Source organism: Calonectris borealis, chromosome 17 (genome assembly GCF_964195595.1).
Source record: "Calonectris borealis chromosome 17, bCalBor7.hap1.2, whole genome shotgun sequence".
NCBI classification, from domain to species: Eukaryota; Metazoa; Chordata; class Aves; order Procellariiformes; family Procellariidae; genus Calonectris; species Calonectris borealis.
In genome coordinates, this window is record NC_134328.1 from 17,765,829 (window position 1) to 17,789,350 (window position 23,522).

Below are 23,522 nucleotides of genomic sequence, written 5' to 3' on the forward strand. Positions count from 1 at the left end.
TATTAGGAAAGAGAAGGTCCTGCCCAAAACGCCATTGGTGCCCGGGGCCGGCCCCGGCAGAGTGAGGCAGAGGAGGAGGCTGGGAGCGGCTGCCCCTGCGCCCACCCACCACGGGCTCTCCTCGTCCCACACGGTCCTCGCACACCTTGCGGCATCGGTCACCAAGCATCATCGCCGTCACCATCATCATCACTGTCATCATCATCGTCACCATCACCCTCATCATCTCTGTAGTCGTCATCGTCGTCGTAGTCATCATCGTCATCACTGTCGTCATCGTTATCACTATTGTCATCACCATCATCGTCACTATCGTCATCATCATCATCGTCACCATTGTCATCGTCATCACCATGCTCATCTTTATCATCATCATCATCATCATCATCATCATCATCATTGTCACTGTCACCATCCTCCCCACTGTCACCCCGGCCAGACTCAGGCTTCTCTCCCGCCTCAGGCTTCCCCTCACTCTCCGGCTTCCCTCCAGTCTCCGGCTTCCCCGCAGTCTCCGGCTTCCCCCCGGTATCTGGCTTCCCTCCAGTCTCCGGCTTCCCTCCAGTCTCCGGCTTCCCTCCAGTCTCCGGCTTCACTCCGGTTTCCGGCTTTGCTACGACCTCTGGCTTTTCCCTAGTCTCAGTCTTCCCCCCACATGCTGGCTTCTTCCCTGAACTGGGTTTCTTCCCAGTGTCTGGCTTCCCAGCCAGTGTGGGCTTGTTCCCCACTGCAGGCTCGGCCCCCGTCACCGGCTTCTTCCCCGACGTGGGTGTCGCAGCAGCCACTGGCTCAGCCCCGGGCGGGCGCTGGTCCTCACCCACCTGCTCCACACCTGACTCCCACCTCCCGCCTGGGGCAATGCTGCCGGGCTGCGGACCGGGCACCACGCGGGGCTCTTCTGCAGGCAAAGGGCACTTCCCCGGCAGAGTGCTTCCAGGCTGCCCTGGCTGCGCCCGCCTGGCAGGGGCTGCTCCGGGGAGCCCTGGAAGGGAGCAGAAAGCAGCAGCGTCAGCCCTGGGGCACCAGCTCTGCGCTGCCCTCCACCCACAGCTCCCACCCATGGCTCCCACCCACGGCTCCCACCCGCCAGCACCCCGTGTCACCGCACAGGGCTCCCAGATGGGCAAAGCCCGCACCAATCTGCCCCTTGATGGCTCAGGGTCTCTGACTTGGCACTTTGATGCTGAGCCAGGGCATCGAGGGCAGGACGCTCTCTGCGCTCGCAGCAGCCAGGTTTGCCGTGGCATTGCACAGCTGCCTTTTCCCCTACAGCTTTTCACGGTGGGATTTCAGGCCTCTGCCTGCCCAGCAGCAGCAGGGCTGCAGAGGAGCTGCCACGGGAGCTGCAGCACGCCTGCCCGCCTGGGACTCCTGGGCGTCTCTGCACTGGGGCCAGCACCCACCCGCAGCTCTGGCTGCGCAGGGCAGCTGGCTGAGAGACGGCACTGTGCCACGCTGCAGCCTGCCCCGGCACCTGTGGTGAGCCCCGCATCACCCGCGCCTATCCGCGCCCCGCTTCCCTCGCGGCTTCCCCGACCCTTGCAGGCAGCGGCACCGGCACCTGCCAGCAGCCCCAAAGCACCGGCCTCCCCGCCGGGAGGGGACAGCTGCCGGGGCGATTTCAGGTGCAGAGCTTGGAGAGCAGTGCCAGAACTTGGAGAGGAAGAGCAAGAAAATGCGTGTCTGTGTGTCTGTGTGTCCTGGGGTGCTCCCGGGGGGTGCAGGAACAGGTGAACATTGCACTATTGACTGCAGCAACTTCTTAGCAAAACAAATACAAATACAGCATGTGCTATTTAACCAGGGCATAAATATATCACCAAGAGTATTTAGGAAGTCAATCTGCATGCTCTCCTGTTGGGCAGCAGCAAGCAATTCCGCTCAGCAGCAGAGTGGCGCGGCACAAGGCTCCCCACGGGCAGTGCTGGCCCCTTGACATCGCTCTGAGGCAGGGAATGGGACCAGCACATTAGCAATGGAGGCACCAGCATCGCCGGCTGGCTGGCAAAAGGCAGGTTGTATCGTAAGGCTTAAAACCAGCCTGTAAACTGAGACCAAAGAAGCTCAAGCTTCTTCAACACATTTTCATCAGTGTGCGATGGCCGCAGCATCTTGTTACAGAGCAACAGCAAACCTGGCTCCCGCTGCACAGGAGCCGTTGCTGCCTCAGAGTTTAAGCCTTAGAATAAAACAGCCCACCCGGCAACACATGCAGGAGCATTTGGAAAGGAGGGGTTCAGTAAAATCTCAAACACTGCTCTCAAAATCATTTCACTGCTCATTCAAAAGAAATGCAATTTTCACTTCTTTGAAAATTGGCCATTCCCCCCCCAAAAAAAAAGAGAAGAAAAAATAATTCTTCTTTGAGAATTTCCTTTCTCCCAGAGCTGCAACCCCTGGCAGGGCTGGTGCTTTCGGAGGGGAGAGACGCCCGGAACCTGCCACGAAGCAAAGCACAGGGGCAGCTGCCAGCCCGGACGAGGAGCGTGCTGCGCTCTGGCCCGAGGCAGGCACAGGCGGGTGGGCAGCAGAGCTCAGCCCGCTGGAGCTCGGCTCTAACAGCCTGTGGGTTCCCATTTTGGTTGGAGATGCCCTGAGCAGGGCTGTGAGGGGTAGGGGTCCCCACTCGCCCCAGGGGGGTCCCAGCTCCACGAATGGAAGCTGCTCTGTCCAGCCAGGACGGACCATCCCGGCCCCCCCAGGCAGCCCAGTCTGGGTCCAGTCCAGCCCGTCTCGGTGCCGTCCGCAGCACCCCAGGGCTCTGGCCGGGCTGACATTTCCCCCAGTCCCTGCCCTGGTCACTGGTTCGGCTGATGAACCTCTTCCTGAGCATCCCTACGCCTGTGCGCTGGTGCCACCACCGTCTCCATCCTCAGCAGGAGTTTTGCAGAACTCAAAGATTATAAAATTTAAGCAAAGGCTAAACCTCACAAGGGTTACAACTCTTCACAAGAAGCTTTCATAAACACAAGGATGAAAACAGACATTTAAACACACATCACTGAACATCATCATCAACACTGATCTAGTTGAAGATGTCCCTGCTCGTTGCAGGGGGGTTGGACTAGATGAACTTTAAAGGTCCCTTCCAAACCAAACCGTTCTATGATACTATGAAAATATGGAAAATGTTCTTAAAATCTAGAGAGGCTGGGTGTTCCCAGCGTGCCTGTACTTGCCTGCGGTAGGTGCTGCCTGCAGCTCTGCCCACAGGGCAAGGAGCCCCAGCAGGAAGATGCCTCTCGCCGTCATGCTGCCAGAGCCAGTGGCCGGGGCTGAGCCAGGCGGCAATTTAAAGTTCCTCCCAGGCAGGCCGGGTCCGGGATGGGAGGAAGCAGATTGCAGGTGACTTGTAGGAACCTCCCACGTTTTACTGTAATTCTGTTTTCTAAAGAGCCACTCCAGCTGCCTTTCTCCACCCACAACCAAGACAGGAGCAGGATCCAGCGTCCCCGCGGGGAGGACAGTACAGGGATGGGGAGGAGGGAAGGGGGAACCCTGGCTGCAGGGAGGCAGATTCTTCCCCGCTGCTCTTGACGGGAATCCCCACCACCTTGCTGAAGGCTGTGACCAACTCCACCACTGCCGCCCAGCAGCACCCAGGGACAAACCATCCCCCTGAGCCCGGACGCTGCCGGTGCCTCGCTGTGATGCCGGGCGGGAAAAGCTAGGGCTGCCTGCGCCTGCTCCCGATCAGCTCCCTTCCTGCTGGTCCCTTTGGGCAGGTCCTGACCCCAGGGTCTCGGATCCTTCAGACAGCGCTGGTCCTGCCAACGGAACCAGACCTCAGGCTGCTCACTCCGCTGTGAATCCAGCAGAAGGGTCTGCTCCGGTGAAACAGTGCTCCAATGAAATGGAGCTCTCTGGAGGGAAAAGTCTCAGGATTTCAAGGACGAGGTGAGGAGAACACAGGTCCAAACTGGCGGCCCTCACTGCAGACCCACATTAAGAGTGAATGAAAAATTAAATGCACTGCCACATTTACTTCCCTTTTCTCTGCACCTGATTTCAGGGTAAAGACTTATTTAATATGTTTGAAATAACAGATTAAGTAGTAACTTCAATTATGTGAGTGTCAACCCATTTAAATGAAGTTATTCTCAAGTCACACAGAAGTGCTAGTCAGAATCTGATTTTGCAATTTTTTCCTTCCCTACTTAATTATTTCTTCAACGGCACACAAACTAACGTGCAATCAAATTATAGGAGAACTTAAGGACTGGTCTGGCCAGGACACACCAGCACCAGGCAAGAATGGGTTGGACTTGCTCGATCAAAAGACAAATAGAGTTTAAATCTGCAACTGTGGGGTGAGTGAAATTAATTGGTTTGAGCTCAACATTATTTCTACAATTCTAAGCAAGTGCATGCCATGAAAACTGAAAAGGCAAAGTTCCTGCTCAAATTGCTTTCCATCAAAGTCACATCGAAGTGATGCAGGAGCAGTGCAAGAGACACGATTCAGGAGTGGGAAGGTGCATGGCTCTGTGCTGCCAAACCTGTGTGGGAAGAGGGCTCATTGCAAGAAATATGCTTTAAGTACAGGTTGAGTCTTCTCCTCGCAGCTGTGACTCAATTTGGGTGCAATTTCTACGTGAACCACCCGTGTTTGTTGAAGATCCAATGTTTCACACCTCACAGCTCCACGGCTTAACCCGATAGCCCGGTGCTTATCGCACATTGCTGTCACTATTAATCACTGTCGAGCAGGACACCCCGCAGAACAGTCTGTGCCGTCCTGCCGGTGTTGGCAGCGTCAACTCCGTTCCATGCATCTGGCGAACAATCCGGAACAACTTGCAGGACTGCGGGGCTCCTTCTAAGCCCGGGACTGCCGCAGCAGAGAGCTCTGCCTCTGCCTCTGCCCCCGCGCTAGCCCAGCGGCTCCTCCTCCTGGGAGCAACGCCGTCGTTCTGGCACGTTTCCGTTTTAGCAGATCATAATATTAGTTAACATTTAGGGAACTAATGAAGGAGAATGCCTTACAAGGACATTTCTATACCGACATAAACGCCTCGGAGAGATGAACCTGCAGGTCCTGTTCCAGTGACACAACTCAGATCCCACAGAGCAGGATCATACCTGCACCCATCGCACACAGCAGCGCAGGACCGTGGAGAGTGGGGATGTGCACCGGAGCCCTCCGGCTCGCTCTTGGGAGCGACTAGTGATCGCTGTGTGCCCACCAGGAACATTATTTGGGTCTCCGAATGCTTTTTGGTCGTGTTTCCCCTCTCCTCATCAGCCATTTCATGACTCTCATGGATTACCTGCAGTGCAGCACCAGTCTCACGAGAGGTCAGGGGGTGAATAGAGAAAAGTAAACCAAAAAATCACATCTGCTGCTGCGGCAGGACGCGGCAGGCGTGTGCGGCCCTCAGCAGGATCTTACAGGCACTGGTGCTGTAGTCATTTGCAAAAGAAGCCAGAGCAAGTAAAGACCTGGAAGAAAGAGCAAATGCCACAGTGATGAGCAGAACTGCTCCTGCACCCGGACCCTCCCGGGGAAGGCTGGGCTGTGGCCAGGGCAGGTCGTCACTACTCAGATGCAGAGCTCACAGCATCCACATAAATCACGCTTCCATGGGGCAGCAGGAGCTCACCTCAGACCACCCCACATGCCCACCTGGCTCCACAGACAAGGAACATCCTCGCTGCCTCCTGAGGCTGACACAGATCGATGGGAAAGGGGCTCTTGGCATTCAAACTGCTCTGTTTCTCTCCCTCTTCTGTTCCCCTTCCTACCCGCCTCAGCCCACTTCATTCTCAGACTCCTCTGCGATGTCCTGCCAGCTGTCTTTCTGTGAAGGCTGGTATAATTTTACAGCATTTGATGCTAAGAAGTAATGGTATGCAGTTGAAGTTTACAGGCTGCGATCCCATTCCTCCTTCCTAACCCCCTGTGCTGCTTGTCCTCTTACGCTGCAGCCCTGTGGTGACCTGCAAGGGCAGACCCAACACCGTCGTGAGGATCCAGCAGCATAATGAAGCTTTGCCTGCAAGAATCTCGCTGCCAAACCGGGATGTGGGATTGGACTCAACAGGCTTTCTGCTGCCACCAAAAGCCTGCCCGCCCCACAGGCCTGTCTGCACTGAGGGCACTGGGGACAGATGGGACTCGTCCAAAGTCTCTCTGTGAATCCAAGCAGAATCAGGCAACCTCAGCTGTGAAACGGCTGTTTGTGTCTGGCAGACATTTGGAGGCTGGCGTGTTTTGTCATGTGCACCTACTGCACAGAACCACAGAAAAATTACCATTAAAAACTGGGGGCTGGAGGAGATCCAAACAAGTCATCTCATGAGTTACATTTAGGTAAGACAGACATTGTTCTGATGTGCTCTTAAAAAAACATCCCTATCCCTGCAAAGACGGGGACTCCTTTACTGAGAATTTGTTCCAGGACTTAAGTCATCTTGTAATTGGAAAGTTTTTCCAAAGATCTGATCCACGTCTCACTTGATTCAAACCAAGACAAGGACTTCTTGTCCTCTTGTGGTGTCCTCTCTGCAGCAAACGTACAGAGCTGAGCCCTCTCTCCATCGAGCTTTCGCAGGTTAAACAAAACCATCCTTTTCACGTTTCCCCATGAGTTTCTACTTCAATAGTTATTTTTCCTCTCCTCTGGACAATGTCCAACTTTTGCTGCTAACAATTTCGAGCAACCAAAATAAGCACATAAAAAGCCCGGTGCGGATGATAATGAAGTTATGGCAACACTGATGATGACTCGATTGGCCCCACATCCGCAGGTCAGGTTTGTCCAACAGCCTGATCTCACCCTGGGCGGATGCAGCCCCGGGCAAAGCGGCAGGAAGGAGACAAGAAGGGCAGGAGCCTCTTCCAGTGCGTGAGCCCGTGAGTCACTCAGCCTCTCCTCCTGCGGCCGGTCTGGTCTCCCGCAGGTGCCGAGCGTGGTCACTGTGGGGCTGACAGCTAGAGCAGAAGAATCACACTGGTCACGCTGGGGGGACGCAGCCACAGGCCGCAGTAACAAATGCTGAGAGACACCCAGAGACCATCCGCTGGAGGCACCACCACGTGTGCCCACACCGCAGGCGCTGCTCTGGAGCGTCCGGCAAACCCAGCAGAGGAGGAGAATCCGCTTTCCCTCTCCGCGGCACAGCCAAGCGCTTCCCCACTCACACACAGAGCGCGTGGGGAGAGCGAACTGGAAACAACTGCTCGAGCACGCGTCTGTCTGCACCATCCTCACAGCGGCCGCTCTGAACACGAGACGCTGAAGGGCCTCAGCATCGCGTGCTTTGGGAAACCCCGTCCGTTTGGTTTATCTCACAATCATCTTGGAAGTAACAAGGAAAAACATTACCAGCAAAACAGCAAATGTTTTTTAACCAAAGAAAACGCTGTTATCCACCTGACCCAACAGGAAAGTTTCTTGTTGACCACGACACATAGTAAGAAGGTCTAGAAAACGACAGACCAGTCATTTGGACTATTCTGCACACGTTGGACAAGATGAGGAAATGCTGGTTTCGAGTGTTTCCTCAGATAAACAATGAGATTCCAGAAAGATGAGACACTTGCAGAAAAAAGTCAATTGGAACTGCAACGAGTTTATTTTTCTGTTTCAAGTGTAGAATATAATACAACAAAGAACACACAGATCATGGAAGAACAAACATTCACCTTTCTGCAGCCACAATTACTTCCATCTCATCGGCAGGGTCAACACACCACCATCTTTGTCTGAGACAGGTCCTGCTCCTAGGTGGATAGGGCAGAAGAGCATGACTTTTTAAGGCTTTCGGTCTGAGGATTATTTTAGAGATGACCATCCATCACTGCAGTCATCCATGAAGCCGCACTTCTTTAGTAAAGATCTAAGGATTTCTTTATTGCTGTGTGTTCTTACATGACCTCGCACCCGTGTATGTATGAGAGGAACTACGCATACCAAGGGTGAGGTTTAAAACAAGCCATGAGGGGGAAACAATGGTGGAGGCACGGAGAGAAGCAAACGTGGGTGTGTTAAATTCACAACGGCGAGGCCAGCCTGCCTCGCCCCCTCGGGCTCTTTGCATTCAGCTCGCTGCTCTGCCCCACCGCCCCGACCGCCGCCGCGGGCGGCCCGGGGGAGGCTGCAGCGCCCAGCAGCCCGCCGCACTCCGGCTGTGCTCCAGGCCAGGCCGCAGCCGAGCCGGCAGGACGGAGGCCGCCTCCTCGGACAGCCGGAAGCCGCCCCGCCCGCGGCCCCGTCCACAAGGACGCACCGTGTGTGCCTCCGCGGGGCTCCTGCGCCCGCCGCCGCCCCGGCCGGAGACGCCCCGGCCGGGACCCCCGCCCGCCATGGCAGGCCGTCACTTCTGGCGCGCGGCCGGGCGTCGCGGCCCGATGACGCGCGCTGGGCCCGGCGCTTCCGGTCGCGCGGGCCGGGAGCGGGAGCGGGAGCGGGAGCGGGTGCGGGTGCGGGTGCGGGGCCGCCGCCGCCATGGGTGCCGCCCGCGATGCGGAGCAGCAGCCGGGGCCGCCGGGCGAGGAGGGCCCGGGCGGCGCCGAGGAGCAGCTGGTCAGCACGGTGAGGCGAGGGCCGGGGCCGGGGCCGGGCGGGCAGCGGGCGGGCCGCGGCTGACGCGTGTGTCCCGCAGAGCCCCTGGAACATCATGATCAAGCACCGGCAGGTGCAGCGGCGCGGCCGGCGCTCCCAGATGACCACCAGGTACGGGCGGGCCGCGGCCTCCGCCGGAGGGACCGGCCGGTGGGGAGCTGGGCCGGGGCGGGAAGGGGAGGGGGCTGGCGGGGTGGCGCTGGGCGAGTCCGGGGAGAGGGCTGAGTGCGGGCGGGCCCGAGGGGGAGGGCTGAACAGAGGCACTGGGCTGGACTAGACTGGCTGGAGCGAGCACCGGACCGGAGGGAGGATCTGGGTGAGACCAGACTGGAGCAAGGGGAGTCCCGCGCCCCCCACCTGACTCCTCCACCTTCAGCTTCACGGACCCGGCCGTGTCCATGGACCTGCTGCGAGCTGTTCTGCAGCCCAGCATCAACGAGGAAATCCGGGGTGTCTTCAACAAGTACATGAAGGTGAGAGCTGCAGGGACGGGCCCCGCTGCCCCGTCCCATCACGGGCTGTGTAGAGAGCACTCCGCTTCCAGGCTCTAACCCTCTCCTGCCGCCTTCTCTCCAGTTTTTCCAGAAGGCAGCAATCAACGTGCGTGATAATGTCGGGGAGGAGGTGGACCCGGAGCAGCTCATCCAGGAGACCTGTCGGAGCTGCCTGGAGCAGGTGGGCACTAGCGAGGGGCTCCACTCCTTCAGCAGAGCCTGGCCGAGCAGAGCAGCCCAGCTAGGACACATCCCTCTTAATGCCTCTGCCGTTAGCCCCGGGGGGACATCCGCAGCCCTTGTGTGGTTGCTGTGCTTTGCTTCATTCTCACTGGGAAGAGGAGAGCAGTCGGGACTGGGCAGCTTGTGCTGCTCTTTCCACTGCTGCTCTGTTGGCACGTGTGCACGGCTGGAGCTTCCACAGAGACCGGCCCCTTGCCACCCGCCGGAGAGTCCGGGGCGGTGGGGCGGGATTTTTTTCTTTCACGTCTTGCTGCAGTTGCCCAGACTTCATCACGCTCAGATTGTGCTTTTGCATCTTGCCATCTGTGAAAGCACTGCCTGGCGGCACTCTGAAAGCAGAGCTGTTACAGGGCTTTCGAGCAGATACATGGAAGTGGGGGTTGCTGGCAGGTCCTTCTCTGGACCCAGAATCAAGTAACCTTTCTTTCTCTTCCTGCAGGCCAAACTGCTGTTCTCCGACGGCAAAAAGGTTGTTCCCAGGTTGCCCCATGAGCAGGCAGTACCAAAGGTAAAAGTTGTTATTGTTCCCAGAGGCTTAAATGACTTGTAAGAGCTGGGAGAAGGAGAAGGGTTGGAATTGCTTTGTTCTCTGCCTCTTGTCTGTCAGCACGCTAGCGAGGCAGCAGAGGTGGGGGATGTTAGGTTAGGAGGGAGCGGTACCCACAGGGCAACTAAAATCCCAGGCACAGTTGCTGCTTGTTGCAGTTCGGTGCTTCTCACCGAGGCGGGGTGGGGGTGGCATTTCCCTGCACGCTTGTGCTCTCTGCCTCGAGCGTGGCAAAGGAGAGAGCGGTCGGCTGGATGCGTGGGGCCCTGCATGACTAGGCGGGGAGAGGGGCCTGCTCATTCCACGCCTGTTCCTCTTCCAGCGTGCCCGACAAATGGATGAGGAGCTGAATCGTCGAGGGAGCCCCATTCCCAAAAAGGTAGGAGGGTTTTCCACACAAGGGATTTTACGTTTCGGGAAGCCTGCTCCTTGTTCCTGGCCATTCCCACAGCATGAGCACGTCCAAGTGCACAGGCAGCTTCTGCGATGCCTCAGAGGTGCTCGCTCTTGTGCCAGCCAGCATTTCTGCTCGTGACAAAAAGAGCAGCTTCCCTGGGAGGAGGTGGGTGACAAGAGGGTTCTCTCAGCCTGCACAGCTGAGTCACTGAAGGATTTCTTCCCTGCAGAGAAAGGGGCGGCCTCCGGGACAGAGCCTGTCGAACGATCGTGGGGTCTCAGGCATGGCTGCGTGAGTATGGGTCCTGAGCTAGAACCCCTGTTTCGGGAGAGCGGGAGGGAAATGAGGCTGCCTGAATGGGGGAGTACAGAAACGCTGCGGTCTCCTTCCTCTCCTGCACAAAGGAGAGGTGCAGGGGGAGTGCCAGAGGGAGGGCAGGAGGGTTTTAGGTTGAGCTGTTCCCCCCAAGAGGCAAGGACCTTCAAGGAAGTGGTTTTAAAACAGGCCCAAAGGGGTGAAAAGGTCCAGATGGACCATGCAGAGTGAGCAGTGTGAGACACGGGTGGTGGTGGGATCCTGGCAACCGGGGAGAAGTGAATGTGAAGCAAAGATGAGGAGCTGGGCACCGCAGGGGAACAGAGGGTGTGAACAGGGGCGGATCTGGAAGGGCTGGGGCTCAATCCCTGCTCCTGGTGCCGTGGTGGTGACTGCAGTGGTCCCGCAGGTACTCGTTCTTACTGCATTTTCCTTTCCCTCAGGTGGAAGCTTAAAGTCTCTGAGCCCGTGAGAAGGGATGGACCAAAGGTATTGGCTGGCCGACACTGCTGGGCTCACCTTCTCCTCCCCTTTGCTTCCGCCAGCAGAGCCCTACTGCTGTGGGAGCAGAGGACAGCACCGAGCTGTGCTCTGCCCCGACGGGCCCCTGCAGTGCAGGACAGAAGCAAGAAGAGGAGCGAAGTGCCTGGAGGCCTTTGCTTGTCTCCCCCAGGCACTGTAGCCTGTAGCTTTGCGGTGTGGTGCCGCTCTTAGGAGACCTGGGGAGAGCAGCAGGAGCCAGGAGGATCCCACAAGTGTTTCCCATGAGGGAAACTGCTTAGATCAGCCCAGAGGGAATGTAACTTCCCTCCTCTGCGGAAGTCCGGAGGTCTGTGGCCAGCTCCCTCCCTCCTAGGCCGGGGGCGGTTCCGAGGTTCCCCATCAGAGAGCTGAGGCTCGTGGAGCATGGGCTGGCACCAGCTTCATTTCTAATGTTGCCCCTTTTCCAATTGCTCTGTAGTGGGATCCATCCCGACTGAACGAAACCACAACCTTTGTGCTGGGATCTCGAGCAAACAAGTAAGGAATGGCCCTGTCGATGGAGGGTGGTGTCTCCAAGGCAGGAGCCCGTAAGACTCCTCCCGTCACTTCGCTTCTCTGCCTTGAAAGCAGTAGGAAGGGCTTGGGGAGGAGAGGTGTCCCCGTACCACCACAGCTGCCCTCCGCACAGGTGTAACACCCCCTCGTGTTCCTCTTTCAGAGCTCTCGGGATGGGAGGAACAAGAGGGCGACTCTACATCAAGCATCCCCACCTCTTTAAGGTCAGATGCCGCGGCAGGACGCTTCCTCCTTCGGGGTTTGCTCAGAAATGGTTTCTCATGGGAATCGGGAGCGTGTGCTTTGGCTCGCTTGTTTTCTTCCTCCCCCACGCCCTTCTTTATTATCTTGGAGCACTACACACACAGTCTGGCTAGCACACTGGAATATAAGTTAACGGCTTAGCACAGCCTCCGAGGCGGCGGGTTTGCCTGGAGCCAGGGCTTGAGGTCGGAGAAACAGCAGGCAGAGCAGAGCCCTCCCCTGGCAGCCCCTGCCAGGCAGCACCATGGGGGGCAACGCGCTTGAGGGAGCGCTGGAGCGGGCGCAGCGTCCCAGCAGGAGGGCGGTCAGAGTGGAAGGTCTGTTGCCTGTGTTCAGCTAGGTCCTTGCTGCTTTATTGCAGTACGCAGCTGACCCGCAAGATAAGCACTGGCTGGCAGAGCAGCAGCACATGAGGGCCACTGGGGGCAAGATGGTGAGTACGCCCGGGCTCATGGCTCCTGCAGCCGGCGGGAACCGCGCAGAGACCCACCGCAGGGCTAGGACGGGCGGAGGAGCAGCGAGCCAGGGCGCGTGCAGCGAGCGGCGTGCTGCGGGAGAGGCAGCTTTGGCAGGAGGCTAGGCAGGCGCACGCAGGCAGAGGCTCCCAGGGCGCCGCGGAGGTCCGTCCGCTGCCCCTCGGGATTCGGGCGCACGCGAGGGTGAGCAGCGCAGGCCAGGAGGCGCAGCCGGCTCCCGCGGGGAGCAGCGGCTCTGCGCTGTCCGGGGATGGGGGATGCGGTGCTGCCCTCGCTGCCCCTCCTGGGTGCCGAAGCGGATGCACGGCAGCCCTGAGGTGTCCCCCCGCCTTGTGCTGCAGGCCTACCTCCTCATCGAAGAGGACATTCGGGATTTGGCTGCCAGTGACGATTACAGGTGAGGACCGAGGCAGGGGTGCCGTGCGTGCTGCCGTGCCTGGGGCTGTTGCCTTGGGCACCTCTGCCGCACCCCCCCTTGCTGCTCCACTGCAGAGGGCACCATGCTGGTTGGGGGGCTCAGAGCTGAGAGTTTGGGGGCTCGGTGCTGGTTAAGGGCTTGGGGCTGGCTGGAGTGGGTGCCAGGGTCTGTTGTGGGTGCTGGGCCCGTGTTGCATGGCGGGGGTTTGGGCTCGGTGCTGGTTGGGGGTCCACGGTGGGTGCCAGGGTCCATGGTGGGTGCCGGGGGTTTGGGCTTGGTTCTGGTTGGGGGTCCACGGTGGGTGCCAGGGTCCATTTGGGCTCGGTGCTGGTCAGGGGTCCGTGATGGGTGCCGGGATCCATGGTGGGTGCCGGGTGTCTGGGCTCGGAGCTGGTCGGGGGTCCACAGTGGGTGCCGGGGTCCCTCCGTCTCACCCCACCTCTCCCCAGGGACTCTGTTGACCTGCGGCTGGAGGAGCTGAAGCCCTTCGTCCCGCCGGCGTGGATGACGGAGAAGATGCAGAAGCACATGGAGACGCTTCGCCGCGGGGGGGACGCGCCGCCCCCCGAGGGCCCCTCCGAGCCCTGAGGCCCCGCCCCCGAGGGCCCCCCGGCCCCTAATAAAGCCGCTTCGCACTCGCCTCCGCCGTCTCCTGGGAAAGGGACCGGGGGGGGTGTCTGGCCCTTTAAGGGCCCGCCGGGACGCGCGGCTCCGCCTCCCGGGGCAGCGGCCAATCGCGACGTTTCCGCGGCGGCGCCCAGCGGCCATTCTGCGGCCGCCGGCAGTTACCGTGGGAGCCGCATCCCCGGCGAGCGACGATTGGCCGGCTCGAACGGGGCTGCGCGCTGATTGGCTGAGCCGCCGCACGTTGGAAACATTCAAACGGGCCGCGGGAGCGGCGCGGGAGGAGCGGGACCGGACCGGGGAGAGCCGCCGCAGGGCAGAGCCGCAGCGGGGGCCGGGTCCTGCGCGGAGCGCAGCCGCGGGCGGGCGCGGAGCCCGGTGCGCCGCCGCCCGGGAGCGCGAGCCGCGTCCAGCGCCCGTGAACCGCCGGGCAGCGGCGGCCGGAGGCGGGTGCGTCGCCCAGCGCCCCCGGGAGCCGCCATGGCCTCGCAGAACGCCGACCCCGCCGCCGTGCCCAGCGCGGCCGCCCGCAAAGCGGGTGAGGCGGGGGCCACGGCGGCCCGCGGCTCGGTGGGGAAGAGGTGAGTTGGGGCCGGGGCCGGGGCCGGGGTCGGAGCCGGGGACTGCCCCGCCGGACCGGACCGGTAACGTGTGCTTCCCCCGCAGGCTGCAGCAGGAGCTGATGGCGCTCATGGTGAGTGGGGTCCCGGGGCCGGGCCGGGGGGGGTCCCGGGGCCGGGCCGAGGAGTCCCGGGCCGCCCTGACGTGCTGCCCCCGCAGATGTCCGGTGACAAGGGCATCTCCGCCTTCCCCGAGTCCGACAACCTCTTCAAGTGGATCGGGACCATCGACGGCGCAGCCGGCACGGTGAGCGGCGGGGACCCGGCACGGCGGCGGGACCCCGGGCTGGGGGGGCCCCTGGCCCCGGGTCCATTCTGTTCCCCTCGGCCGAGGGTGGTCTCAGGCCTCCCCGTGCCCTCCCGCCCCAACTGGGGCTCCCCCCACCCGGGGCTGTGGCCCCCGCCCCTGACTCCTGCCCCCAGGCGTACGAGGAGCTGCGGTACCGGCTGTCACTGGAGTTCCCCAGCGGGTACCCCTACACCGCACCCACCGTGCGGTTCCTGACGCCCTGCTACCACCCCAACGTCGACACCCAGGGCAACATCTGCCTTGACATCCTCAAGGACAAGTGGTCGGCCCTCTACGACGTCCGCACCATCCTGCTCTCCATCCAGAGCCTGCTGGCAGGTGGGTCCCGTGGCCACGCTGTAGTGAGGTGCTGGCAGGGGTCAGCGGCGGGGTTGGGGGTCCAGGCCACCCCGCCCACTGACCCAGCCCCTGTCCCCAGAGCCAAACATCGAGAGCCCCCTGAACACGCACGCCGCTGAGCTCTGGAAGAACCAAGCTGGTGAGTGACCGGGGGGGGCGCCCCCCCCTCCCACCTCCCTCCCTCCCTCCCTCCAGGGTGGGCAGCAGCGCAGCCCCCCAACCCTGCTGCGTCCCGCTGCCTGCCCAGCCCTGCAGCTGCCCCAGGACCCTTAGACTCGTGGCCCCCTCTCTTCTCAGCCTACAAGAAGTACGTGCGGGAGACATACGCCAAGCAGGCCAAGAGCCAGGAAACCTGACCCGCGCCGCCTCTCCCCTGGGTCTCTGCCCACTCCCTGTCCGGCTGCTCCCCCCAGCTTTCTGTATCATAGGCTGTTTTTAAATTAATTTTGCAGTCCGAGCCACAGTTAATGTATAAATAAATGCACGTTTATAACTTTTCTTCTGGGGGTTTTGTTGCAGTCTGGCACCCCATGAGTGCCCGGAGGCACCTTCTCGGTCAGCCCAGCCCCATGGTCCCACTGGCCCCTTTGCAAGCTTGGGCAGGAAGGGAGGGACACGAACCCTCGTGGGGCAACAGGGGCTTTATTAACACTTAGGCTGCCCAGAGCTGGTCCCGTTCCCACCGCGGGGTGGGGGCAGCCCCCAGCATCGCCTGCCCGGGCAGGCGGACAGGGGCTATGGGGGTATGCAGAGCCCTATCTCCTGCTCCGTGGCGCCCGCGTGTGCATGGCAGATGCCAACCCTGCTGCCTCCTCTCCTGCCCCCCAGTCAGAGCACGCTGCAGCAGTGCCCAACGTGAGGCGCCCCCCGAGTCACCTCGGCTGCGGGCGCTGCAGTGCCGCCCGTCCCCGCTGGCTGTGTGGCCTCCACTGTCCACGGTGGGATGTTGGCTCTGCTCTCCATCTCCGCCAGCGTGGCCCTCACCTGCTCAATCTCCTCCTCTAGATGCAGGGCAGCCGGGGGCTGTGTGGGACCCCCCCCACGCCGGCTCCCCTTGCGGCTGGGTGGCCCCCGGCCCCCGAGCCCGGTGCGCAGCAGAGCTGCACCGCCTCCCTCCGTGGAGAAGAGCTGGCAGAGGTGGTGGGCTCGGCACAGGTCCTGCAGGAAGAGCTCCAGGGCGGAAAGGAAGAGCACCCACAACCGCTCCAGCTCCCGCTGCTCCTCGGGCCTTGCTGGTGCCTGCCGCAGCCCTGCCAGCAGCGCATGCTGCAGGCCTGCAGGATGGGGGACGCTGAGCCAGGGCAGCCCCAGAACCCCTCACCAGCCCCAGTGTGGGTGCAGGGGGGGTACCGCAGCCGCTGCTCCCGGGCCCTCCCCCTCACGCACTGCCTGGGGCAGCAGCCCCCTCCTTACCAGCGCTGAGCTCGCGGGCCTCCGTACTCCTCCTGCGCCGCTCCTCCCGCAGCCGGGGGCCGTCAGCGCTGCCCCCGAGCTGCAGTACCAGCTGCCGGTGCCCAGCCGTGGCCTTGCAGAGGGCAGCCTGGGCAGCTCCACATGTCCCCACTGCCCCCCGTGCACGGCACGCGTCCCCTCTCCCCAGTGCCATTGCGCCCCGTGAGGACGGGGCAGGGCCAGGTCCCTCCGCAGCGGCCTCCACCTCCCCAGGGGCCTCAGCTCCCCTGTGCCGCAGTGCTGTGCCACAGGGATGTGACAGGCCCGGAGCCATGTCCCTGAATCCTGCCAGCTGCACAGTGCCAGTCCCACTGTCCCCACGTGTGCCAGGCAGTCCCTGGTCCCCACCCACCCTGGCGTGGGGAGCATGCCCCCCTCATCCCCCCTGCTGCGCTCTTTCCTGGCTGGAGAGGCTTGCGCGGAGCCGCTGCGAGTGCCCGAGGAGGAGCGGGTCCCCGGGGAGCAGTGATGCATGGCGGGCTGGTACAGGCTGTCCAGGCACGGCAGCTCCAGCATCGCCTTGACCCCGCAGGGAGGGGCCAGCTGCTGCCCCCCCACCTTATAGCCAGGTCCCCTGTGCTCTTCCGGGTGGACACAGGGATCCTGGTGCGGGGCAGGCAGTGGTGGCTCCCCAGATCCCCCTGGTCTCACAGCCCTGCCCCAGAGCAGGCAGGAGCAGCCCCCCAGGGCCTCCGGCTCCTGGAGCTTCGCTGTCTGCTGGGACCCCTCAGGGCCGGAGCCGCACTCCCTCACCCGCTGGCGTGTGAACTGGCCGCTCCGCATGGAAAGTCTGAGCTCAGCGCTGGCTGCCCGCCCAGCAGCTCGTGGGAACTGCGGCCCCGTGCTGCCCCCACACCCTGTTGGCACGGCCCCGCAGGGTGAGCCCGACCAGCACGGGGTGCGGGGCACCCACCTGGATACATCCCCCTCCCTGGGGAGCGGCACAGGGGACACGGTGCCGTGGCTCCCTCCCCACGCGAACCCAGTGAAATCCCACACCAGCAGCTCAAGCCTTTCCCCTTTTAATGAGGCTCAGACTGAAACTGCATGCGACAGACTGGAGGAAAAGCTCGGCTGCCGGCAACGGGGCAAGACTGGTGCCCCGGCATGGGGCAGGGTCCCAGCCAGCGCAGGCAGCTGGGGGCCAGGCACTGCAGAGCTGCTGCTCCCCGGGCAGCGGTGGAGCAGGGCTGGGCACAGCGGCCGGCCCGAGGAATGTCTGGTCCCTTACTGCACACCCTCCATCATCTTCAGGAACTCTGGAAGAGAGCAGCACCCTCAGCCCGCGGCCGTGCCCAGGGCAGGCAGCACGGGAGCTTGGCCGGGGCAGCCGGGGGGCGAGGGCCGGGGCCATCGCTCACCGTCAAAGTCGATGCGGCCATCATTGTTCTTGTCTGAGTCCTTCATCAGGTCCTCTATGTCCTCCTCAGTGACGTGCTCCCCAGTGGCCCTCAGGATCTCACCCAGCTCCTCAATGTCAATGAACCCATCCGCATTCCTACAGGAGGGTGAGGGCTGGATGCAGCCCCACTCGCCCCGATGGGCAGGGGCGCGCGGGCAGGGGCGCGCAGGCATGGGCGCGCAGGCATTGCCCCCCACTCACCGGTCGAAGATGCGGAAGCAGTTGGCCAACTCCTCCTCAGACTTGCCCTTGGCGTCCTCCTTCATCTGGCGCACCATCATCACCAGGAACTCCTCGAAGTCGATGGTGCCGCTGCCTGTGGGGAGGAAGCTGAGCACAGGTCAGGTTGCCCATCCGGCACCCACCGCCCGCTGCCTGCCACCGAGGGCCGCTCACCATCCTCGTCCACCTCCTCTATGATGGCGTCCAGCTCCTCCTTGGTGGGGTTTTGGCCCAGCATCCTCATCACCGTCCCCAGCTCCTTGGTGCTGATGTCCCCGCCGCCGTCCGCATCAAACATGTCGAAGGCGGCCTTGAACTCTGTGGGGAAGAGGGGCGTCAGGGCTGGGCAGCGCACGGGATGGGACCATGGCAGCAGGACAGAGCCTGGGCTGTCTAGGTTGCCCCTATCCCTGCCGCCTCCGTGCTCACCCGCAATCATCTCCTCGCTGAGGAAGGCGCGGGCTTCGGCCTGCTGGTCCGTCTGCAAGGCAAGGGAGAGCAGTCACCGTGGCCGCCCGCAGCGCGCCTGGGAGCCCCTTGCATGGGTGTGGGGAGAGCCCCTGTCCAGCTGGAGTACAGGGCTGTGCTGGGGCAAGCCGCGGCCCCCCGGCAGTCGCTGTAGCTGCAGTGCTGCCCAGGCACCTGCGAGGGGGGTGGGCTACAGGGAGCTGCCTGCCTGCCTGGGGCCCCCCGCCAGCTGGGGGGGGCTCCACGGCACAGGGGCTGCGGTCCCCGGGTGCAGCCTTGGCATCCCAGGCACGCAGCACTATTTTGGGATCTCCGCAGCTCCCCTTGTAGGGAGCAGCAGGGCTGTGGCCATGGGCACCTGTTGGCCCTGATCGAGTTTCTCCTGGAGGCACGGGCCGGCTGCAGAGCCGGCGGTGACACTGTGTCGCATGACCCAGCGCTCGGCTTTCAGCCACCCCCTTCCACCGCCGCCTCCATGCAGCCCCAAGCCCTGGCCGGGGCTGAGACAGTGTCCCCAGGCACCCGCGCCCCTCAAGCAGTCGCGCGGACCCTCCCCGGGGCACGTACCGCGGGGACCCTGTGCCGCCCCAACGCCTCCCGGCCCTCGCCTGCTGCGGTCAGCCCAGCCCCGGGGACCGTCTCCCCGCCACCATCTGCTGAGGCATCTCAGCAGCCCGGATGCCCCGGGGCGCGTGGGGAGCCCAGTGCCTCCTGCCCTGCCAGGTCTCACCCCAGCATGCTGCACATGGCATGTAGCACGCGGCACACGGCACACGGCTCGTGGCAGCATGGGAGCTCTTACCATTGAAGGCATTTCTGCAGCTTCCCTCCCCCAGGGAGCTACCACCTCCTGCAGCAGAAGTCCCCAGAAGCTCCCTGGTGCCTCTGGCACCCCAATTTGTAGCGTCCCCGTCATGCGGCGTGCCCCCAACCACTGGCCCCCCCAGCCCCAGCAGCCTATCAGCTCCCTGGTGGCAATCCGGCCCCGCTCATTGGCAACGGGTGCATTTTACCTAATTTAGCCAAAACGTTATTGGCCAAGGGGATTAAATGTGGGTCTGAAGCCGGGATAGAAATTCAAGCCCTCCAGGGAGGGACACCAGAGCCTTGGCAGGAGGGTGGCTCTGCCTCCCCCTCTGCAGCACCCCCCTGCCCGGGGCGGCTCAGCAAGGAGGGGGTTAAAAATAGCCCCGGAGCAGCCAGCATCACCCAAACAAGGGGGCCAGGGCTTCCCCCTGCGCTGACCTGTCTGCCCCAGCGCCACAGACGCGGACCATCACCAGCTCCCCTGCCGAACCCACCGCCCGGCCTGGGGCAGGCTCCCACCACGGCTGGGCTCCCCCAGCACAGTGTCCCCTCCCTCACCCCCCCCAAGACCCCAGGGGCTCCAGCCTCGCCCCGCCACCTCTAGCCCCCTTACTTCACCCTCATTTTCTGCTCTGGTGGGCCAGGGCATACACGTGCTGCAGCAATCCCTCCCAGACAAGGAAGGAGACCCCAGCGGGGCCTGGGGCACAAAGCCCCTGAGGGGGTGTGGAGCGTGCCCCCCCCGCGGTATGGGGTCCCTGGCGCCGTTGGCACCTGGGTCCGGAAAAGGTCCCGTCTTTTCGTGCTGTCAGGAGAGTGGGAAATCTGCCCGGGAGCCTCCTCAAAGGCTCTGCCCTCGCACGCCACAGCCCATGCCAGCCACCTTTGCCAGGGCCTGGCCGGGGCTACTGGCTTTCGGACACACTGGCCAAGTGGCCCATGCGTTGCAGTGTTCCAGGGGGGTTGCAGAGGGCCTTGGGGCTGCAGCAGGGTCAGGCTGACCTGCAAGGTCCCAGCGCCAAGGACATCCAGGAGGTTCCCTGGCTCCTGGTTTTGCCGGAACCCCCATTCCCCAGATGGGAGCTGAGGACAGCACCACCCAGCCCCCCATGTGTCCCATCCTGCCCAGCAGCCGGGCAGGGGGGGCTGGGGAGGATTTGGGGCTCCCTGGGCACTGGGTGCTGAAGCCCCCACAGACCCGCCCGCACCCAGGGGAGTGCAGGGATCCCCGACCGAACCTGGGCGGGGTGCTGCAGCAGGGCGCAGTGGGTGAGCAGGGGCAGAGCGATGGCAGCAGCTGGGCTGGTTCCTCGATATTAATAGACATTCCCAAGAAAGCAAGGAGGAGGGGGCGGGTGCGGCACTAAGTAAGGCAGGGCGAGCGCCGTGGGTGCAGCCCAGCCGCACCAGGCACGTGGCGAGGGCAGCTAGGGTGAGGGCGGCGGGGTGCCAGGGCAGCCCAGGGGACATCCCGCAGGGACTGTGGCACAACAGGATCAGGAGCTGGGGTGCAGGGTACCGGGATGCAGGGTGTTGAGGTACCGCGGTATTGGGGTACCGGGATATAGGGATACTGGGCTACCAGGACCCCGGGACCCCGCAGTGCCAGGCGCTGGGGTGCGGGGCTCCTGTGGACCCAGGCGGGGGGACCCGGGGCCCTGCTAGAGCAGCCCAGGCAGAGGACAACGGGAGCGGTGGCCGGGTGGGGTCGGGCAGGGGCTAGCAGCAGAGGGCAGGACTGCGGGCAGCGCCGCGCAGACGTGCCCTGACCCACGCCGGGCCGGGCCGTGCCAATCCCAGCCGTCCGGCCCCGCCGCCGCGATCCGGGTTCCCGGCGGAGGCGGAGTCGCGCAGGGAGGATCCCGGGACGAGCCGCGGCGGAGCAGCCATCGCTCGGCACCGCCCGGCTCCGCACGGCCCGGCCCGGCCCGGGCCAGCACGGTACGGACCGGGCCGGCACCGCCTGCAGCGGGGACGCGGCTGCACCGGGCCGGGGCGGGGGCGGGAGAGGGGCCGGGGGCGGCCCGAGGCTGCTCCCGGGGGGGTCCCAGGGCCGGGCTGTCCCAGGGCCGGGCTGTCCCAACCAGGGCCCGTGCAGTGCCCTCGGCTGCCGGTGCTGCACCGGGCCGTGGTGGGCAGCCCCTGGCCCCCTGCCCGTCCCACCGTTTTGGGGCAACCAGGCCTGACCCCCCTTCAGTAGCTGTGCCGGTCGGGATGGCCGCCCGCATCCTGCACCGCCTGCGGCATGCGCTGGCCAGCGAAGGCGGCCGGGAGGAGCAGGCGCATGGTGGCTCCGAGGCCGAGGACTTCCCAGAGAGCTCGGAGCTGGAGGACGACACCGAGGGGCTGTCGACGCGCCTCAGCGGCACCCTGAGCTTCACCAGCCACGAGGAGGAGGAGGACGAGGAGGAGGAGGACGGTGCTGGAGAGGCGCTGGGGGAGCTGCCACAGCCGACGGGGGCAACAGCAGGTGCAGAGGACGGAGGCAGGTGCTGGGGCCGGTGTGCTGCTCCCCGGGGTAGCAGCACCCTGGGGGGGACCCAAGCGATGGTGGGGGCTGGCAGCCCAGGGACTGGGCGGGGTCGGGGCGCTGTGAGAGCCCCATCCCCGCGGCAGGCGGGCTGACACCCCTCTCCCGGCACAGAGTGGGGCCCCACAGCAGAGCGTCCCGGCAGCAGCCTGCTGACCCGGCAGCTGCAGGAGCTGTGGAGGAAGTCGCGGGGCAGCCTGGCACCTCAGCGGCTGCTCTTCGAGGTCACCAGCGCCAGCGTGGTCAGCGAGCGCTCCTCCAAGTACGTGGTGAGTGAGCCCGGCGGGGCTGGGCGGGCGCGGGGTGGGCATGGGGTGGGCACAGGGGTGGGCGCGGGTCCTGCTCCCTCCCGGGGCAGGGGTCCCACGGGGCTGGCGCTTATTTCTCTCTGTCTTTCCCCGTGCTGCTCGGACGGTGCTGGCGGCTCAGATGAGCCTCAGGTAACTATCGCTGACGGGTGCTGCGGTTGTGGCAGCCCAGCCTGCTTCCTCTTGCCTGGGCAAACCCCCATGTGGCCCCTCTGCGGCCACACACTCGGCTCTGCCCGGCCCTGCGGGAGCAGCGTGCCTGCGGCACCACCTGACGCCTGGCTCCCCCCGCAGCTCTACACCATCTACCTGATCCGCTCCGGCCGGTTTGACAAGGCCCCCGCTGCCATTGCCCGGCGCTACTCGGACTTTGAGCGGCTGAACCGCCGCCTGCGCTGCCGCTTCGGCTGCGACATGGCCGGCGTCGCCTTCCCCAGGAAGAGGCTGCGCCGGAACTTCACCGCCGAGACCATCGCCAAGCGGAGCCGAGCCTTCGAGCAGTTCCTGTCCCACCTGCACTCCATCGCCGAGATCCGCCGCTCCCCCGAGTTCCTTGAGTTCTTCTTCCTGCAGGACCTGCGGGCCGCGCAGCGCCTGACCTGCACCGGCATGTACCGCGAGGCCCTGGCCACCTGGGCCAACGCCTACCGGCTGCAGGACCGGCTGGGGGTCTGCAGCTCCGGCCGCTTCCTCCTGACACTGGCCGGGCTGGCCGTCTGCCACCAGGAGCTGGACGAGCTTGGCGAGGCCCACGGCTGCTGCGAGCAGGCGCTGCAGCTGCTGGAGGCCCAAGGCAGCCACCCGCTGCTGGGGCCCTTCCTGCAGGCCCACATCCACCTGGCCTGGAAGGTGGGGAAGGACAAGCGGCGCTCGGAGGCCCGGCTGCAGGACCTGCGGGAGGCTGGGCCGCCCCTGCAGCAGCAGCCCACCCTGAAAGAGTGCCTGATCAAGGAGCCTCTGGAGTGAGTGTCCCGCCATGAGCGCCCACACTGGCAGGAGGGCAGGGGGCTGCGTGGGGCTCATGCCCGGGGCGGCTGGGAGCAGCGAGGGTGATGCCACAGGTGGGGATGGGGCAGGGAGGCAGCGCTGCGCTCCCGCGGGCAGCACGGCCCACGCCCAGGAGCTGCCTCAAAAATGCACTTTCTCTGTGGTTACTCCGTCCCGCGGGGCCAGGTGCTCACGGGTGCTGCCAGGAGCCGGCTCCCCCTCTGCAGGGGGCTTCTAGAGTGGACGAGACTTTAGCTGGGACATACTGGCACTGCATAAGGGAACGGGAAGTCTTCTGGCAGGGTCTGGGGCTCTTGCCAGGAACTTCCCATAAAACTTACGTAATAAAAAGGACTTTATTTAATAAAGTCTTGGTAGGAAGAAGAGCAAGGCGCCTGCTTTGTCCGTTCAGCTTCACTTCCCCCAGGGCACCATCAGCGGGAAGCCTCAAGCCCCCCACACTGAGGTGGGAGCTGACTCATCCCCTTTCCCCAGCTCCCAGCGGCTGGGCCCTCTCCCGAGCCCGGCCCTGGGGAGGAGACCAAGGGCGAGCAGAAGCAGCGACTGACGTACTGGGGCAGAGGAGGGCAGAAGTGAGAAGGGGAAGCCACATGTGCCGCAGTAGCACTTTCCCCTCCTGCAACCCAGCCTGCTGCGGAGGCAGAGCCGGCCCCCAGCACCCCCGGCGCTGCCC

The 23,522-nt window shown here is 63.5% G+C and overlaps 5 protein-coding genes across 6 annotated transcripts; 3 read left to right on the plus strand and 2 right to left on the minus strand.

The window, feature by feature from the left end:
* Window positions 1–8,385: 8,385 nt before the first annotated feature.
* On the plus strand, window positions 8,386–13,399 carry DNTTIP1 (deoxynucleotidyltransferase terminal interacting protein 1). Of its 2 annotated transcripts, XM_075166959.1 has the most exons (13): window positions 8,386–8,537; window positions 8,608–8,678; window positions 8,944–9,040; window positions 9,144–9,242; window positions 9,744–9,812; window positions 10,174–10,230; window positions 10,478–10,539; window positions 11,007–11,052; window positions 11,525–11,583; window positions 11,765–11,825; window positions 12,227–12,298; window positions 12,683–12,738; window positions 13,209–13,399. In XM_075166959.1, the coding sequence occupies exons 1-13, from the start codon at window positions 8,451–8,453 to the stop codon at window positions 13,345–13,347; spliced, it is 975 nt and encodes a 324-aa protein (XP_075023060.1). In that variant the 5' UTR covers window positions 8,386–8,450; the 3' UTR covers window positions 13,348–13,399. The 2 variants fall into 2 exon arrangements, with proteins under 2 accessions (XP_075023060.1, XP_075023061.1); XM_075166960.1 differs by lacking the exon at window positions 12,227–12,298.
* Window positions 13,400–13,494: 95 nt separating this feature from the next.
* UBE2C (ubiquitin conjugating enzyme E2 C) lies at window positions 13,495–15,150 on the plus strand. The gene is made up of 6 exons (XM_075166962.1): window positions 13,495–13,964; window positions 14,050–14,077; window positions 14,164–14,250; window positions 14,427–14,631; window positions 14,732–14,791; window positions 14,950–15,150. Exons 1-6 carry the CDS (start codon window positions 13,864–13,866, stop codon window positions 15,006–15,008), a joined length of 540 nt encoding a protein of 179 aa, XP_075023063.1. The 5' UTR covers window positions 13,495–13,863; the 3' UTR covers window positions 15,009–15,150.
* Window positions 15,151–15,279: 129 nt separating this feature from the next.
* Window positions 15,280–16,258, minus strand: LOC142089878 (regulator of G-protein signaling 9-binding protein-like). The gene is made up of 2 exons (XM_075166961.1): window positions 16,066–16,258; window positions 15,280–15,926 (listed from the first exon to the last, which is right to left on the minus strand). Exons 1-2 carry the CDS (start codon window positions 16,256–16,258, stop codon window positions 15,481–15,483), a joined length of 639 nt encoding a protein of 212 aa, XP_075023062.1. The 3' UTR covers window positions 15,280–15,480.
* An 852-nt stretch (window positions 16,259–17,110) lies between these two features.
* On the minus strand, window positions 17,111–19,062 carry TNNC2 (troponin C2, fast skeletal type). The gene is made up of 6 exons (XM_075166972.1): window positions 18,999–19,062; window positions 18,158–18,209; window positions 17,903–18,046; window positions 17,708–17,822; window positions 17,466–17,602; window positions 17,111–17,363 (listed from the first exon to the last, which is right to left on the minus strand). Exons 1-6 carry the CDS (start codon window positions 19,008–19,010, stop codon window positions 17,332–17,334), a joined length of 492 nt encoding a protein of 163 aa, XP_075023073.1. The 5' UTR covers window positions 19,011–19,062; the 3' UTR covers window positions 17,111–17,331.
* A 1,789-nt stretch (window positions 19,063–20,851) lies between these two features.
* Window positions 20,852–23,212, plus strand: SNX21 (sorting nexin family member 21). The gene is made up of 4 exons (XM_075166970.1): window positions 20,852–20,944; window positions 21,201–21,488; window positions 21,648–21,802; window positions 22,136–23,212. Exons 2-4 carry the CDS (start codon window positions 21,218–21,220, stop codon window positions 22,805–22,807), a joined length of 1,098 nt encoding a protein of 365 aa, XP_075023071.1. The 5' UTR covers window positions 20,852–20,944; window positions 21,201–21,217; the 3' UTR covers window positions 22,808–23,212.
* The last annotated feature ends 310 nt before the right edge of the window (window positions 23,213–23,522 follow it).